The 16,480-nt window shown below is 49.2% G+C and overlaps 1 protein-coding gene across 2 annotated transcripts in view; it reads left to right on the top strand.

The window, feature by feature from the left end:
* The window catches only part of ATF6B (activating transcription factor 6 beta), a 316,305-nt gene that overhangs the window by 276,321 nt on the left and 23,504 nt on the right, over positions 1-16,480 (top strand). For both annotated transcript variants that reach the window (XM_078645880.1, XM_078645879.1), the window contains 3 exons: positions 9,938-10,031; positions 12,579-12,652; positions 14,624-14,735. In XM_078645880.1, coding sequence (XP_078502006.1) covers positions 9,938-10,031; positions 12,579-12,652; positions 14,624-14,735 — 280 coding nt within the window. The remainder of the gene's footprint in view (positions 1-9,937; positions 10,032-12,578; positions 12,653-14,623; positions 14,736-16,480) is intronic.

The following is a 16,480-nucleotide window of genomic DNA, read 5'->3' as shown; positions in this document are numbered from 1 at the left end:
GGGTGGTATGAAATGGGAAGTATGATCAGGAGGGTGACTGATTACCGCGGATTGGGGAGGGGAGAGCTGTGAGATGTTTCTCAGCTGTGATGGGGTGCGGTTGGTGTATATGGGGGAGAGGTCTATGTCTGTGATTGAGAGGTGTGGGGCAGCTACAATAGGTCGGTGGGTGATTAAGGTGCAGGGGGTAGAGGGGGAGAGATCTATGTCTGTGATTAAGGAGTGTGGGGTAGCTACAGAAGGTGGGTGGGTGATTAAGGTGCTGGGGGTAGCGGAGAGGTGCGTGTCGTTTTGGGGCTGAGCTATGTTAGCTGGGTTGTGATTGGAGGCTGTGCGGTTAGGGATGTGAGGACTGGGGGTGCTGTGAGTGGGGGTCCGTGGGTTGGAGAGGTGCTGTTTGAAGGTGGGGAACATGTTATCTCAATCTCAATGCTATTTTCTATTAATATCCCTCTCAGAGCATGTCTCTTCTGCATTCGTCCTCCAGATAACTTCCATAATACTTGTCCTCAGATCCTCACATAAAAGATGCTCCTTCATCTCTCTAAGTCCTGTCCTCTCCAAATAACTCCTGTGGTATCTCAACGTAAAACTATGTATTCTCAACGTTTGTGGACTCATGTAACAGTCTTCAGTAATCTCTAGGTTCGAGGCATGTGGGCTGCTAAATTCATATCTGTAGCATTGATCGCCGCCTAGTGTTGGGTCCGGATGATTGCACATTGTTGTCTTGGAAGAGTCTTCGAAGTATCACGAGATAGGTGGCTCCTCCCCTGGACTACAGTGCGCATGGGCATCGACTCCATCCCCAGATTGTTTTTTTCCGCCATTGGGTTCGGATGTGATTTCGACGTCTCCTGTTTGGAATTGTGATAAAACTTTCTCGAAGCCAAAAGGCCTTCTTTGCACCGTCGGTATTGTTCGCGTTCGGTCCCGTCTATCTTCCAGCTCGTGGAGTCGGATATCCGGGGGGTCGTGTGACTCTTCGGTGATCTGGGCCTAGTCGACGCAGCAAGACTTCGACGGCATGGAGCGGAGTCCGTTCAAGAAATGTCCTGTGTGTGGATCCAAGTACCCACACATTGACGTCCATCCTGTGTGCAACAAGGGCCTGTCGCCGGACCACGACGAGGCCAACTGTATGGCCTGTTCCAGATTTCGATCGAAGAAGACGATCAAGCTTCGGCGCGTGGCGCGCCTTGAGGCCCAGCGATCGGCTCCGGTGGACATCTTTGACGACCCCGCGGTTGACGAGCAAGTGCGTCACCTGCAGATTTCCCCTACCCCGGTGGAGGTCGAGTCCGACGACGAAGCGGACATCCACAGTCAAGACATTGAAGAACTCGTCGAGAAGGTAGGGGACGACGACGAAGCATATGGGGCCATGGAAGATAGCTCGGAGGAAGAGCTATGCCCCGTTCGTACTCTTACTAAGGCTCAGGTCACGGGATCGCCACGCGGCCTTACCCAAGACCTTACACCTCGATCCACGGCCCCGCCTTCCGGGGACACCTCCGCGGAGCCGCCATTACTGAAATCGAAACCGAAACTGAAACCCTCGGTATCGATGAAAACAAAGATGGCCGACACGCCATCGAAACCGAAGACGTCTGCTCCGGTACTGACGCCGTCGTCTTCGGGGGTCTCCAAACCGATGCACGGTGGCGAGCAGGCAACGGTGCCGAAGGTGGTTAAGGAGCCTAGCTCGAAGAAGCCCGTCGAGCCGGTGTCAACCAAGGTAGACAAGCCGACGTCCAAGAAGGCTGTAGAGCCTACATCGGGACAGTCTGTCGCGCCGAAGACCAAGAGGCCCGTTGACGCGACGTCGGTGAAGGGCGCGGAGCCAAAGTCTGGGGTCGTTACTCCTAAAGGGAAACCCGTCGATCCGAAGCCGTCGGCATCGACGTCTGCAGCTGTGGACGGTGATCGTGGCGCACCAGTCAAGGGTGCTCCTGCGCCTCGAACGGACAAGCACAAGTCATCCACGCTCGGGTCTTCCCCTGGGGGCGGACCAAGGACATCGGTCGGATCGACGAAGCCGTCCGCTTCCTTTACGAAGCAGGTCTCGGACTCCCTCAAGCGCCTTAAGGACAAGGCTTTGGCATCGGAACCGAAGACTCCTTCCGCACCGAAGCCGGCAGACACACCGAAGACCACATCGGCACCGCTCCTCTACACGTTGCCGCCTAAGGTGGCGCCAAAGGCCTTTGCACCGCGGTCGTTGCCCAAGGACACTGTGTCGACGTCAACTCACCCGGCTGGGACTGTGGGTCATCGACACCCTTTGGTTGAAGAACGGTCGGAGCATTTCATCGATGCAGACACCGGGAAACTCACGCTATACAAGAGGAAGATTACTTCACAACCTTTGCAGTCGTTTACCATTCCTCTGAAACGTAAGAAGCCTGCAGCAGAAACACCGGTTCTGGTAGAGCAGATTCTTCCTCAGCATAGGAGGAGTGCAACACCTTCACCCACATACTCTGATGGGGATGGAGGGGAGCAAGATGAGGAGTACAATTTTCCTGCTCATACAGAGCCTGATGAGCAACAGGACTATTGGATGGACACTGGTGATCAGGGGGACCAGCAGACGGTCCAGGATCCTCAGGTTTATAATGTAAAGCCGTCTCCCACTGAGGACTCTGCGGCATTTAATGCCTTAATTGAAAGGGCAGCTACAAACCATAAAGTGGAAATGCATGCTGACCCCGTGGAGGTGGACTTCCTTTTTGACACTTTCTCTACTGCTGAAAAAACTGTCAAGACTCTCCCGATGTTGAAAGGGGTCCTTAAGCATGCGGCAGACATTTTCAAAGAACCCACAAGATCACGGGTTGTCAACCCACGCATTGAGAAGAAATATAGACCGGCACCTGGCGACCCCACCTACATAAGGGGCCAGTTGCCTTTGGACTCTTTGGTGGTCTCTAATGCCCGCAAGAGGGCAAACTCCCAAACCATGGGTGAAGCTCCTCCCCCAGACAAAGAGTCAAAAGTGCTGGAGGCATCTGGGAAGAGGGTGGCAGCCTAGGCGGCCAACATATGGCGCATCTCAAACGCGCAGGCTCTGTTGGCCAGGTACGATAGGGCACACTACGACACCCTAGAGCAGCTGTTACAACACCTCCCAGACCAGTTTAAAGAGGGAGCTGAAATGCTTATCCAGGAGGGGAAGCTCATCTCCAACGCTGCTATAAAGTGTGCGCTAGATGTTGCGGACACGGCAGCGAGAGCGATCAACACTAGTGTGATGTTGAGGCGTCAGGCATGGCTCCGCATCTCGGGATTCAAGCCAGAGATACAAACTACTATCCTCAACCAACCCGTTAATCCAGACAGGTTGTTTGGCCCAGAGGTGGACACCACCCTGGAGAAGATTAAAAAAGATACAGAGACTGCCAAGTCCATGGGAGCTCTCCAGTCACAACAATTTAGAGGGAACACTTTTCGTCGCTCAGGCAGTCGAGGTGTTAACAGAGGGCACATGTCGCAGCAGACGCCATTCAATAAAAGTGGTGCGCAATCCTCCTACAGCAAGCAGGGCAGAGGTGGATACAGAGGAAACAGTGCCAAGGGTAGAGGCAGAGGCAACAACAGTTCCCGTTCCTCTGCCGCCAACAAACAGTGACTCCCTGTCACTGCCCCCCGACCATCCAACACCTGTCGGGAGGAGACTCCAACAGTTCCTGCCCGTCTGGAAGTCCATCACCACAGACAGGTGGGTCAGGAAACTTATCCAGTTCGGCTATTGTTTAGAACTGACATCCACCCCACCACCCATGCCCCCAAAACATCGTCCTATGTCAGCAGAGCACTTGCACTTATTGCAGCAGGAGGTTCTGGTGATGCTGCAAAAAGGCGCAATAGAGCTCGTGCCAGTGGAGGAAGAAGGCACAGGGGTTTATTCCCTGTACTTCTTAATCCCAAAAAAGGACGGCTCACTCAGACCGATTCTAGACCTACGCCCCTTGAACCAGTACATTCTTTCAGAACACTTCCACATGTTGACACTGCAGCAGGTTCTTCCCTTGTTACAACAGGGAGACTTCCTCGCAACCTTGCCTTGGACCTCAAGGATGCTTACTTTCACATACCACTCCACCCCTCCCACAGAAAGTACCTCAGGTTCATAATCCAAAACAGGCATTACCAGTTCAAGGTACTCCCCTTCGGAGTAACCACTGCTCCCAGAGTGTTCACAAAATGTCTGGCGACAGTGGCGGCACACCTCCGGAGACAGGGTATACATGTCTACCCTTATCTGGACGACTGGCTCGTGCAGGCAAAGTCATCCCAGCAGTGCGCCGCAGACATGTCCCACACTATTCACCTCCTTCACAGTCTAGGATTTACACTGAACTACCCGAAGTCACACCTTCAGCTGGCCCATGTGCGGCAGTATTTAGGCGCGACGATCAATACTCTGGCTGCCACAGCTCAGCCGAACCCAGCGAGGATCGACAACATCCAGGCGCTGATCCAAAAGTTCAGACCGCAACACTCACTCCCAGCGAGAGTGTTCATGCAGTTGATAGGCATGATGGCCTCCTGCATCTTCATAGTCCCGCACGCGAGACTCCATATGCGTCCGCTCCAAGAATGCTTAGCGCATCAGTGGACTCAGGCTCAAGGACAGCTAAACGACCTAGTGTTGGTGACGGGTCGGGCATACAGCTCTCTGCATTGGTGGAATCCACACAACCTTTGCAAGGGCCGACCGTTCCAGGAGCCTGTGCCACAGATTACACTAACAACGGACGCATCTCTCCAGGGATGGGGGGCTCATGTGCTCCACTATACGGTGCAGGGACTGTGGACAACGCAACAAAGGAAGATGCACATCAACTACTTGGAGCTGATGGCAATCTTCATGGCACTCAAGTCCTTCAAAGTACATCTGTGCAACAAAGTCGTGTTGATCCGGACGGACAACATAACAGCCATGTACTACATTCAAAAGCAGGTAGGTACGCACTCTCCACAGTTGTTTCATCTGGCTCAGAGCATGTGGAAGTGGGCCATTCAGAGGGACTTCTTCCTCATGGCGGAACACCTCCCGGGCACGGACAATCAGATGGCGGATCTGCTCAGCAGGTACAGCCACCGGATGCACGAGTGGGAGTTACATCCATCAGTACTCCGCCCGTACTTCCAGCAGTGGGGTCATCCAGAGATAGACCGGTTTGCCACGGAGGAAAGCGCAAAATGCCAAAGCTTTGCCGCCAGGTTCCCTCACCCACTATCGCAGGGCAATGCGATATGGATGAACTGGTCCGGCAGATTTGCGTACGCTTTTCCCCCAGCGCCTCTCATTCCGCTGGTGGCAAGAAAGCTAAAGCAACACTCGCTGACGCTCATCCTAGTTGCTCCAATGTGGGCGCGGCAACCGTGGTACACCACTTTCCTCGAACTATCCGTGGTACCGCATCAGACTGCACCTCACACCCCGGCTCTTAACGCAGAACCGTGGCGACATCCAGCACCCGGATCCGCAGCAGCTCAATCTGGCGATATGGCTCCTGAGGTCTTAGAGTTTGGCTACCTTGATTTGCCCCCTGAATGCATGGACATCATCCAGGAGGCAAGGAAGCCCACTACCAGAGCTTGCTATGCAGCAAAATGGAAGCGGTTTGTCATCTACTGTTCCGAGCACGCTATAAACCCGCTCGATGCATCCATTCCTAATATCATCTGCTATCTGTTGCATCTTTACAAATGCAATCTAGCATACGCTTCCATTCGGATACACTTATCCGCCATAGCGGCTTATCTCCAAAACAGGCAGCATCTCTCTGTCTTCAGGGTGCCTGCCATTAAAGCATTCCTGGAAGGGCTGAAGCGGGTCATCCCTCCCAGGACCCCGCCAGCTCCTGTGTGGAACCTCAATGTGGTGCTCACCAGATTGATGGGTCCCCCATTTGAACCTCTGCATTCATGTGAGCTTCAGTTCCTCACATGGAAAGTGGCTTTTCTCATTGCCATAACGTCTCTAAGACGTGTTAGTGAGCTACAGGCGCTCACCATTCAAGAGCCATTTATACAAATTCATTCAAACAGGGTGGTGCTGCGCACTAACCCCAAATTTCTCCCTAAGGTGGTGTCGCAGTTTCATGTCAATCAGACAATCGAACTGCCCGCATTCTTTCCCAACCCAGAAACGGTAGCGGAAAGGATGCTCCATACGCTTGATGTCAAAAGAGCGCTTATGTACTACATTGACAGAACACAACCTTTTCGAAAGACACAGCAACTCTTTGTTGCCTTCGCAGCCCAGCATAAAGGCAACCCTATTTCCAAAGCAGGAATAGCCAGGTGGATCGTTTAGTGTATTCAGATTTGCTATCGGAAGGCTAAGCGCACTTTAACGGTCCCCCCCCAGAGCACACTCTACACGCAAGTTGGGGGCCTCCATGGCATTCCTGGGTAACATTCCTTTGGAAGACATTTGTAGGGCAGCCACATGGTCTACACCACATACGTTTACCAAACATTACTGTGTAGATGTGCATTCCAAACAGCAGGCAGCTGTAGGACAGGCTGTTCTTAAAACACTTTTTCAGACTTCTGCAGCTGACACGGGCGGCCGCCGTTAATGGAGGGACTGCTATGTATTCTATGCTACAGATATGAATTTAGCATCCCACATGCCTCGAACTGAATATGCTACTTACCAGTATGCATATGTTCTTGGCATGTTGGGCTGCTAACATTCATATCGCCCGCCCTCCTCCCCGGCGCCCGTAGCGGCTGCAGACTTTTCTTGCATTTAATCTCTAGCATGGCCATCACATTCACTGTTAAACTCCATCTTTGCCACAATGGCTAAAAACAATCTGGGGATGGAGTCGATGCCCATGCGCACTGTAGTCCAGGGGAGGAGCCACCTATCTCGTGATACTTCGAAGACTCTTCCAGGACAACAATGTGCAATCATCCGGACCCAACACTAGGCGGCGATCTATGCTACAGATATGAATGTTAGCAGCCCTACATGCCAAGAACAGATGCATACTGGTAAGTAGCATATTCATTCATCTTTAACTTCTCTAATTTCCATGTGTTGGGAAGTGGGTTATTGGTAGGGGCAAATGTAGGTCTGCCACTGGCAATAAGGCCACTAACACATGGTAGGACTCAGCATAGGTCTTAGAAAATTATTCCTTTGCTCAACCCTTGGTAACGGTACTGCGAGCAGACAGGCTTAACTTCAAAGACAGGTATGAAAAGCATTCAAAAACACACTTTCAGTAAATAATTAAGACACAACACAAAATAGAAATCCAACACCAATTTATAAAAATAGGTAATATTTTTATTTTTTAAATGACACCAAAACGAAAATAATCCACTGTAGGGAACCAGAGATATGAATTTTTAAAGATTAGTCACTTTCTAGTGCTTAGAAACCAACAGCGCCCCTTTAAGTCATTTCGTTTTCTCTGTCAGGGACACACCTTTATAAATTGTTCTGAAGAATTCTCACCACTGTAGTGGGCCGCCTTCTTCAGCAAGCAGCGTCCAGTTAGAACACCTTCCTGGCATTCTGCTTGCGGGTCCCAAAGTATCCAACACACAATCCAAGGTTCTGGAATCTCCAAGAGGGTCCTTGAAAGCGTGAAACTTCAATTCCGCAATCCACTTGAACAAAACCCTTACAAATCCACTGGTACTCCAGGCTTTGAATTATTTGTGGGGCTGTCCAGGTGAGCTCTGTTAACCTGTAGCTTGCACGGAGTCCACTCTTAGTCCTTTGGCAGCAAGGTAATCCACAGGGCTGTAGTTTCAAATGGTGCAGTCTTCATAGGTCAGGCCTTAGAGTACCTTGCACAGCAAACTTCAGCAGGGCACTTCTTGCTTCATTCAGTTTCAAGCTGCAGATCTGGAGGGCTCTGCCCCTCTCAGATACTTATTCAAAATTCCCTGGGTCAAGCACCAGGTCACTGCGGACCAATGAGAGCAGGGCAACTCCTCATAGTTATGACCACATCCTGTGGAGTGTGGCATTAGTTTGTCCCAGAGTGCATCATTCTTCCAAATCCATAATGGCTGATTTTCCAGCAAAGAGGTAAGCGCTGGCTAAACACACCCCCTACCATCTGCACCTACCTTTCTTAAGCCTGGCCCTGACTCTGGGTCAAGACTGTCATAGTGGACTGGAACCCAGGCCTCCCCTCAGCCTTTGAAGAGCTTAGTTTACGACGCCACCGCCTGGCCTGGCATTCCTATAGAACAGCACACTGCCCTCCCAGCAGCCTGGCTAATCCACTTAACTCTGACCAATCAGGGCAGACCACTGAAAGGCTGAATTTGGACTTACAAACAAGAAAGTCTCATAACTTATTGTATGTACACTTTAGGAGAAATTCAACAATATAATATTGTTGGATTTACTACTACCATTCTGGGAAGTCTTTGAATGGTCCGGCTAGTCCTCTCCTATCAATATTTATTAATCAATCACTTCCTACCATGTTAACCTATGGGCCATGGGGTTTGCAATAGGGAAAATGACCTGGGCCACTTTTCAAGAACCAGGGCTTATCAAACCATATTTAATAAGTATTTTCCTAATTTCTACAGGACCCCCACCCCCTGTGCAACTAGGGGAGACTTCAGGGGTTCTGAATCTGCAGCAATAATTTTGCAGATCATCCATACCCAATTCTTCTAGCATCAAAGTCGAATTTGAGCAGCTCTTTAATACAATGTGGGGAGTGAAATGTAAAATTTCAATTTACCCAGGCATTTAAAACTTCATTTTATAAGGGCGCTCCTTATATTTAACTGACCCCCCACCCCTGGGATACCAAGGGGTGACCCTGGGGGTCCCTAATATCCAAAAACATGGTAGGTTTTTCATTTTAAAGTGCCCCTCTCCCCAAAGTCGAGTTTGGGCTCAATTTGAGGTTTAAAAGCTGTCCTGGCCACCAGTTCTGCTTTTAAACTGACCTTAGGCTTCAGCAGTGCACACATGCAAGTGCAGAAAATCTGCTGGCCTCTAAACTGCCATGCCCCAGGATACTGGAGAGTTCTAGGTAGTTTCAATCCCCTGCCCTATTACATACTAGGGGCTTATGGGGTAGGTCATGCCAATTACAGGGGTACCCCACCATACCATAGTGTACCCTAGTGTATGTTGGGTGTCTTAACTGTATTCTAATGTGTTCCTTTTGGCTTGCCCCTGCCCCTGGCCCTGGGCCTGGTTAAACAGAGCCCAGGGTCAGTCAGAGTCAGTTACCACCAGTTCCAGTCAGCAAAAAGTTGTGGGGTGCCCAGGGCACAGGATGACTTTGCAACACCATGTAACTCTTGCAGTATCCAAGCTCTAAGTTCTGTAATATCTCAGTAATAGTTTTGACATCTCATCTTTATCTCTTATCTCCAGCTCACTCATACAGTATCCAAGCTGTAAATTCTGTAATATCTTAGTTATTCCCGGCATGTCATTTTAAACTTCTTTAAGCACCAGATCACACCTACAGTATCCAAACTCTAAGTTCTGTAATATACCGGTTATACCAGTGACACGTCGTCTTTAACATCTCTTATCTCCAGATCCCTCCTACAGTATCCAAGCTACAAATTCTGTAATATCCCGGTTATACCGACATTTCATCATTAACTTCTCAGATCTGCAGAAGTCTTGCAGCATCTCTTCTTTACATTGTGTAGTCACCACGTAGCTTCCGTGTCATCTATTCTCCAAATTCTGCACTGTCTAGCTAACGCCCACTATATATTAAAACTAATTTCTGCAATCTTTCGTAAATGTATCGGTATTCATTTCTGCAGTGAGTCCTGTAAGTACATTAAATACATTACTCTGCACAGTGTTCTTTTTTAAAGGATTGGGTCTTTCATGTATGTAAAAGTTAATATTTACATTAAATGTCAGTGTTTATTTATTTTTTTCGTTCTATTTTTTTTGTTTCAGGCTCGCTGATGAGCTAAGTGGTTGGGTTCGGCGCCACCAGGATGGAAGGAAGTCTGGGAAACCAACACAGATGAAAAAAGCTCGAGCGACCAAGGCATGGCTAAGAATCCATCTGTTGGGGAAGGGGATTCACTGCTCACTCCACGTTGTAGCCTATCCCTGCTCTGTCTATCACCAGCCTCTGCTCAGTGCAGGTTGCTGTGCATCACTAGCTTTCCTTGTGCAGTATTACCTCCTTGCATTTCTGTCTTGATGATGCTGCTCTTCTTCCCTCCTTCAAACTGCCCAGCCTGCAGCGTGCCTTCCCCTTTTGTGTCTAATCACTCACTAAGTACATCATTGAGGCCTAAATAGTGCAGGACCTGTGACGTCACTTCCCTTTTCCAAGTTGAACTTGTGGCAGTGTATGGCCTGTGGCAGTGTATGGCCTGTGGCAGTGTATGGCCTGTGGCAGTGTATGGCCTGTGGCAGTGCTTGGCCTGTGGCAGTGCTTGGCCTGTGGCAGTGCTTGGCCTGTGGCAGTGCTTGGCCTGTGGCAGTGCTTGGCCTGTGGCAGTGCTTGGCCTGTGGCAGTGCTTGGCCTGTGGCAGTGCTTGGCCTGTGGCAGTGCTTGGCCTGTGGCAGTGCTTGGCCTGTGGCAGTGTATGGCCTGTGGCAGTGTATGGCCTGTGGCAGTGTATGGCCTGTGGCAGTGTATGGCCTGTGGCAGTGTATGGCCTGTGGCAGTGTATGGCCTGTGGCAGTGTATGGCCTGTGGCAGTGTATGGCCTGTGGCAGTGCTTTGCCTGTGGCAGTGCTTGGCCTGTGGCAGTGCTTGGCCTGTGGCAGTGCTTGGCCTGTGGCAGTGCTTGGCCTGTGGCAGTGTTTGGCCTGTGCCAGTGTTTGACCTGTGCCAGTGTTTGACCTGTGGCGGAGTGGCCTTAAGGGTGGTGGCAGGCTCCTTCCGTGTTCCACTGTACCTACTGCATACAGGCCAGAGCCGAAGAGATGGCACAGAGCTGAGCAGGCAGCCGCTCCCTGCACAATCCAGCAGCATCAGTGGGGGCCCAAGTGTGGCTAGGGGATGCTCTTCACACACTCACCTGGGCTAGTGGCTGGCGGGGGGCCGTACGTTCCAGCCAGCAGACCTTCCCAGGGAGGTAAAGCAGGGAGTGGATTATGAGAAACCCTTCTTAATCTATGGAGCAGTAGTGATGCTCTATAGAGCAGTAGTGATGCTGGAGAATGGGTTGACTTTGGAATCTGCTCTGCAGCAGTTCCTCTGTGTTTCTGCTGGGAAGGACTCTGGGGGGCTCCTGAGAGCTCTGGGGTCTTCATTGGCTATCCGTTAGCTAGGAGGGGGACCATGTACCACAGGCAGACCCAGTAGGGTAATGTGCAGATATTCTTCAGGCTCAGAAGAGGGGCAGCTTCGGTGATCACAAAGCTCAAGCAGGGCCGACCAGGCTTGGTGCAACTCTTCACATTTCTTGAGCGTGGTTCAAGATTATATTCACACCTTGGACAGTGTAGCAGGGGCCACTGCTAATCGAAGAAACTGGTTTGCTTCAAGTTTTCAGCACCGGTAGCCTTTAAAAGGCATCATTGTGAGCATCCGTTTCTTTGCAATGTGTTTCAAAGGATGGCTTGGGTTGTATTTTGTGACTATTCCACCCTTAAGCCAGACACAACAGAAATAACCCATAGATGGATTTGTATCCTGCTGAAACAGGGCAGCTTTTGCCAACTTCTGTCTGCACTTATTCAGAGGGCTTCTTCGATAGGAGATTGTCTGCATTCCTCTAGGGAGTAAAGATGTGGAATGCAGGAGGTGTAGAAATGGAGGACGGGGGATCTATATTGTGGTGAAACAGACAAACCTTTCTAAGGGCACAGTTGTACACTCAGTTCTAAAAAAGTGGGCTCCACTTACCTTGGCAGAGAATACTCGATTCTACCCTTTGGTACAGCCAAACTCCCAAAACTATCTCTCTTGATAGTCAGTAAGAAGCCTGTACATATGAAGGTCGAGGGAGGATACTGCACTGAGGACAGGTTTCAGGCAAACCCTTTCTAGGCGGTCTCGTCTAACAAAGCACCAGGGCTCTGCTGTGGGGTGCTCTTACATTGGTCTTCAGGTGGTCCCTTAGGTTAGTTGCTACCAGTCACATCATATCAGGAAGCCATGTGTGGAAAAATTAACATGACCAAAATGGTAAAGTGGAACAGCGGGCACCAACTGTGGATTCTGGTGCTACAACTGTCCTTACAACACACGGCGGAAATGCACATGTGGTACTGTGTGTGTTCTGAAGATGCCCTGGTCTAGCCGCTGGTCTACACTCCTCTGCCGAGAAGGCTCTGGTTCCTGTTACACCCACATCAGGGTAAAATCTGCTTCCTTATACAGAGAGGCCTGTAAGAGTAATGGCTAGTGATTCCAGGATTTAAAAAAATCTGCAGAAAGGGGGTGAGGGGATTTTTTACATCCTGTCCCTCCTCAGCCTGTCCCTACCTTAGGGGGCTTCAATGACTGCACCATTGACATCCGTGTGATGGGGCTGGTATGGTGGGCAGTCCTAATGTGCCCTTTGGAGAGTACCTATTTGTGCGCCATAACTTACCCTTCCCTCAGTAATGAACTGTCCCTTTCTCATTTCAGAAGCAGCTGCTGCAGAAGAAATTACTGAACCTTTCTCGTTACGTCCCCGCACACCCTTTCAGGCACCATGAAAGGTAAGCTTGGGGTCTCATTGGTGCCATGATGGGCCTTGGCCAACCTTAACCTCTGCCCTCATCCTTCCCATTTACCATTAACCACCCCCAACGACTGCAAGAATCCACTTGGAAAACAATCCTCCCTGCTCACTCTCCAAGCTGTGCAGTAAGAGTGGCTTTTCCAGTCCTTGCAACTCTGGAATCACTGCGGCCATGGACCAGGTTGTGGCCCAGCCTACCTCCTAACGAACGTAGATACCTCTGTCCCACTCAGCTTAGCAGCATACAGTAGAACCATTGCATATTCATATCGGCATTGGCAAACCGGCTAGGGATGGCTTTGGCATAGACAAAAGGTTTTCTCAAGCTTCACAAGCATACTCACACTAGGTACAGTGCTCACAGCAGCCTGTGAAAGGTTCCTTCATGCCCAGAACAAAGTGCATGGCGCAACAGTGCAAACCGCTTGGTGCAGGCTGGATAGTACAGCACAAACAAGTTTCCTAGCCATACAAAAAGTAGATACGACTATTGGCAGCAGCAATGCAAGCTTCCATTGGACAAAGAAAAGGCACAACAAGGGCAATATACTGCAAGCTTTCCTCATTCACAGAATAAATACTTGACAAGGCAGCAGCAATGGAAACCTTCCTCATATTACTGTTCCATTCACATTAAAGTACAGGCGGATGTATTACAAGCTTCCTTCGTTTAAAGAATTGATACAGTACAGGTGTTGGCACTACATGCTTTCTGAAACTCCCATGCACATGCATGTACCCACACAAAGGGTATATAGTACAGCACAGAGGTTCTTGTCGGAAACAGAATTGCAACATGACAGCTGCCGGAAATGCAACCACTACTCTGAATACACAGAACATGTAGAGCATGGATCCAGCAATCCAAGCTCCCTTGCACACACATGTAACAGGTATAGCCCATACAGGTGCAGTGAAAGCTTGCCTCGCACCCTAAACCGGTACAGAACAGGTAGTAGCAGTGCGAACTTTCCTCGCATCACAGCAAACCAAGCGATCGTACTCACATCCGCTACTGGCATATCATACAGCAGCAGTGCTTAATTCTTACACACACTCTGCCTCCCCTCTCTCTGGAATCCACCTCACAGAAGAAGAATCAAAAGCACAAAAGTGAAGGGTGACAATCCGGGTTCAAATGGTGAGGTAGGTACTGGCATGTACACCAAGCAAAGGTTGATAGACTTGTGGCCTTACTTTGAGGTTGTTCTGATTTCCTTCTAGAGCTGTAGCTTTGGGTGTGAGCTGCCACCCAACACGTGTCTTACAAATGAAGATAGCTGGATTAGGATAGCATAGGGCAGAAGCACAAGGGAAACTCCCTGGAGGTTGAGGCCCAAGCGACAGTAGGTTACCCAGGATGCTCTTCGCAGCCCCAATTGCTGGTGGTTTCCATATGTGGTGGCATCACCACTCATTCACACAAGTCGTGTCTGTGCTTCTCCGCAAAATGCGCAGCCCCGCCATTGTTCTTAATGATTGCTGTATCCGGCCATATGAGATAGCAAGGGTGTATTCAATGCAGAGGCCAGTTCCGATGCCTGGGTATTTTCAAATGCAGAGAACCACAATTTGACAGCTTTTGTATTTCCAAAGTGAAGCATGCCAATGAGGAGCAGGGCTTTATATGTAGAAAAGAGTGAAACATTATCTTAACAAGGAGCCATCTCACTTGGAGAAATCATCCAAACATTTCATTCCTTGCATAGAACTCAGTGGAAACCAAACAAAACCCAGCTAGACTGGAAGACCATTATTGTCTACATAGGGTCAAGGATTTGGTCAATTGCCGTTATCGTTCAGATCTGAACACCTTACACCTGTCACTTTTGTAACATTTGCTTTGAGTTCGTCTTGGTGCCTTGATGCTTACACATGAAAGGTTGAGATTCCTGCCTTGCTCTTGGCTCATTGTCCTGCAGGCTGTTTAATGTGCCTCTCATTTCAGGGTACCATCCAGCCAGCTGCAGGTATACCATCGGCCGGACCAGACATATCATGACTTCATGGATGCCATCGACCGGCGAGAAGACACCTTCTATGTGGTCTCCTTCCGAAGGGTAAAGTTGTCCTCTTGGAGTGGGTTTCATCATTAGCTGGGGCTGGTGTTGTAGAGTGAAGTCATCCCAAGTGAGAGGAGGATGTGCTCTTTTAATGTAACACAACAACACAAGACACAACTATGACTGCAAAGCTATTAAGCCTTCTTAGATTGGAAGTGTAGTGCATTGGAAAGCCTTTTGTGAGGATAGTGTTTAAGGTGATACATTATTTAACAACGGGACAGGAGTAAAACCAGAATAACTAAGTTGCAAAATTGAGAGCATAGACTTGATGTACAAAAACAATTTCTCATAAATTGACGTCTTGCTGCAGTGAGTTTAGGCTACCAATATTTATGCCCTATTACGGTGCCTTATCTTAACTCTCCCTCCCCTTCTCTCTCCATTGTAACCAATTTGTTTGACAATTTTGTGTGTTTGCTGTATCAGAAGTCCTCCGAGGTTTAAAATACAAAAAACTGTTGTTTAAGAAGCATACCCATTAGCAAGAGTAAGGCCAAACTTCTCCAGCTAATAGGACAGGAATGCAGCCAAAGTGTGAAGTCCGAATTCGCAGGGTGGCTAAAATGTAGATAAGTGGTACCTTCTAGCACTGGAAGGACCGGAGACTAATTCTGCTCACCTGTCTAAATGACTGAAGGCGATGGAAGCACTTCTGGGTGCACATGTTATTGTGCTTAGTGCTGCTTCGAGCCGGCAGCTGGTTGTAGCTTGGACAACATGCAATTGGTAAAGATAGTCTGAAGATAGAGTAGTGATGTGGTGGCAGTTTCTTTCCTCTGTGTTATTGGTGTCACTTGTAGGCTGGGACATTGAATTTCCTACTCTGTCGAGCCTCTGAGATGGTATGATGTTCTGGTCGAAGGAGCCAGCATTTAACTTGCTTAGATGGCGACTGCAAGGACATTTATATGGAGTGGACTTGTAGGCAGTCACCTCACATAAGGGGTACAGGAGGAATGGCCACATGAATAGCAGTTCTTCTCCCGCCGTTGTCAGTCTGGCTAGAGAGGACAGTAGCCACTCTCTTGAAAGGCTTGTGTGATGTGCATGAAACTTAAAAGGGCTGATTAGCACAGCGTCTACAAACGATGCAGAAGACCTTACTCCCACTAGCATTGGAATTCAGAATCAAGAGAAGGCACATATCAAGACATAAAGTCTAAAAGTAGGTAGTGGTCATTGAAGTCCACCAGAATGTGAAGTGATCTAGTCTCATTCTTTGATTGCAGATCAAAGAAGCTAATTTGGATTTGAGGAGGTGCCTGCATTTATGGTGGTTTGTTTCAGCTCTTAAATGGGGGTTCAATGCATTCCAGGGATTATATCGTTGAACTCCCAGTTACTGGCTTAGGGGTGCAGTGGATTGAAGGGGGGGATTGGGGGCATTGGTGATTCACTGAGCAAAGAATCCTGGTGGGGGTACTGAGGGGTGCCAGCTTTTAAAGGTAGGAAGAACATTTAGTGTAGAAGGCCTAACAAATAATACTAAGAAAAGTAGTGCTCACAAATCGAACATTGAGAGCATCCCCAGGCGTACTTCTCAATATTCTCCTGGATTCGTCCAGGATTCCTTAACGTTTAGATAAACGACAAAGCAGTCGAAAGTTCATATTTTCCAATGAGATTATTTACTTCATCAATCATCAGAATCAATTTGAAATCATCGTCTTAAGTTCATATCCATCAACATATTTTATGCGTCCAATGCATTTCGGGCTGTGCCCTTCATCTGGGACAGT

The sequence above is a fragment of the Lissotriton helveticus genome, chromosome 5_1, assembly GCF_964261635.1.
Source record: "Lissotriton helveticus chromosome 5_1, aLisHel1.1, whole genome shotgun sequence".
Taxonomy (NCBI): domain Eukaryota; kingdom Metazoa; phylum Chordata; class Amphibia; order Caudata; family Salamandridae; genus Lissotriton; species Lissotriton helveticus.
This window is presented reverse-complemented; position numbering and strand designations above follow the sequence as displayed.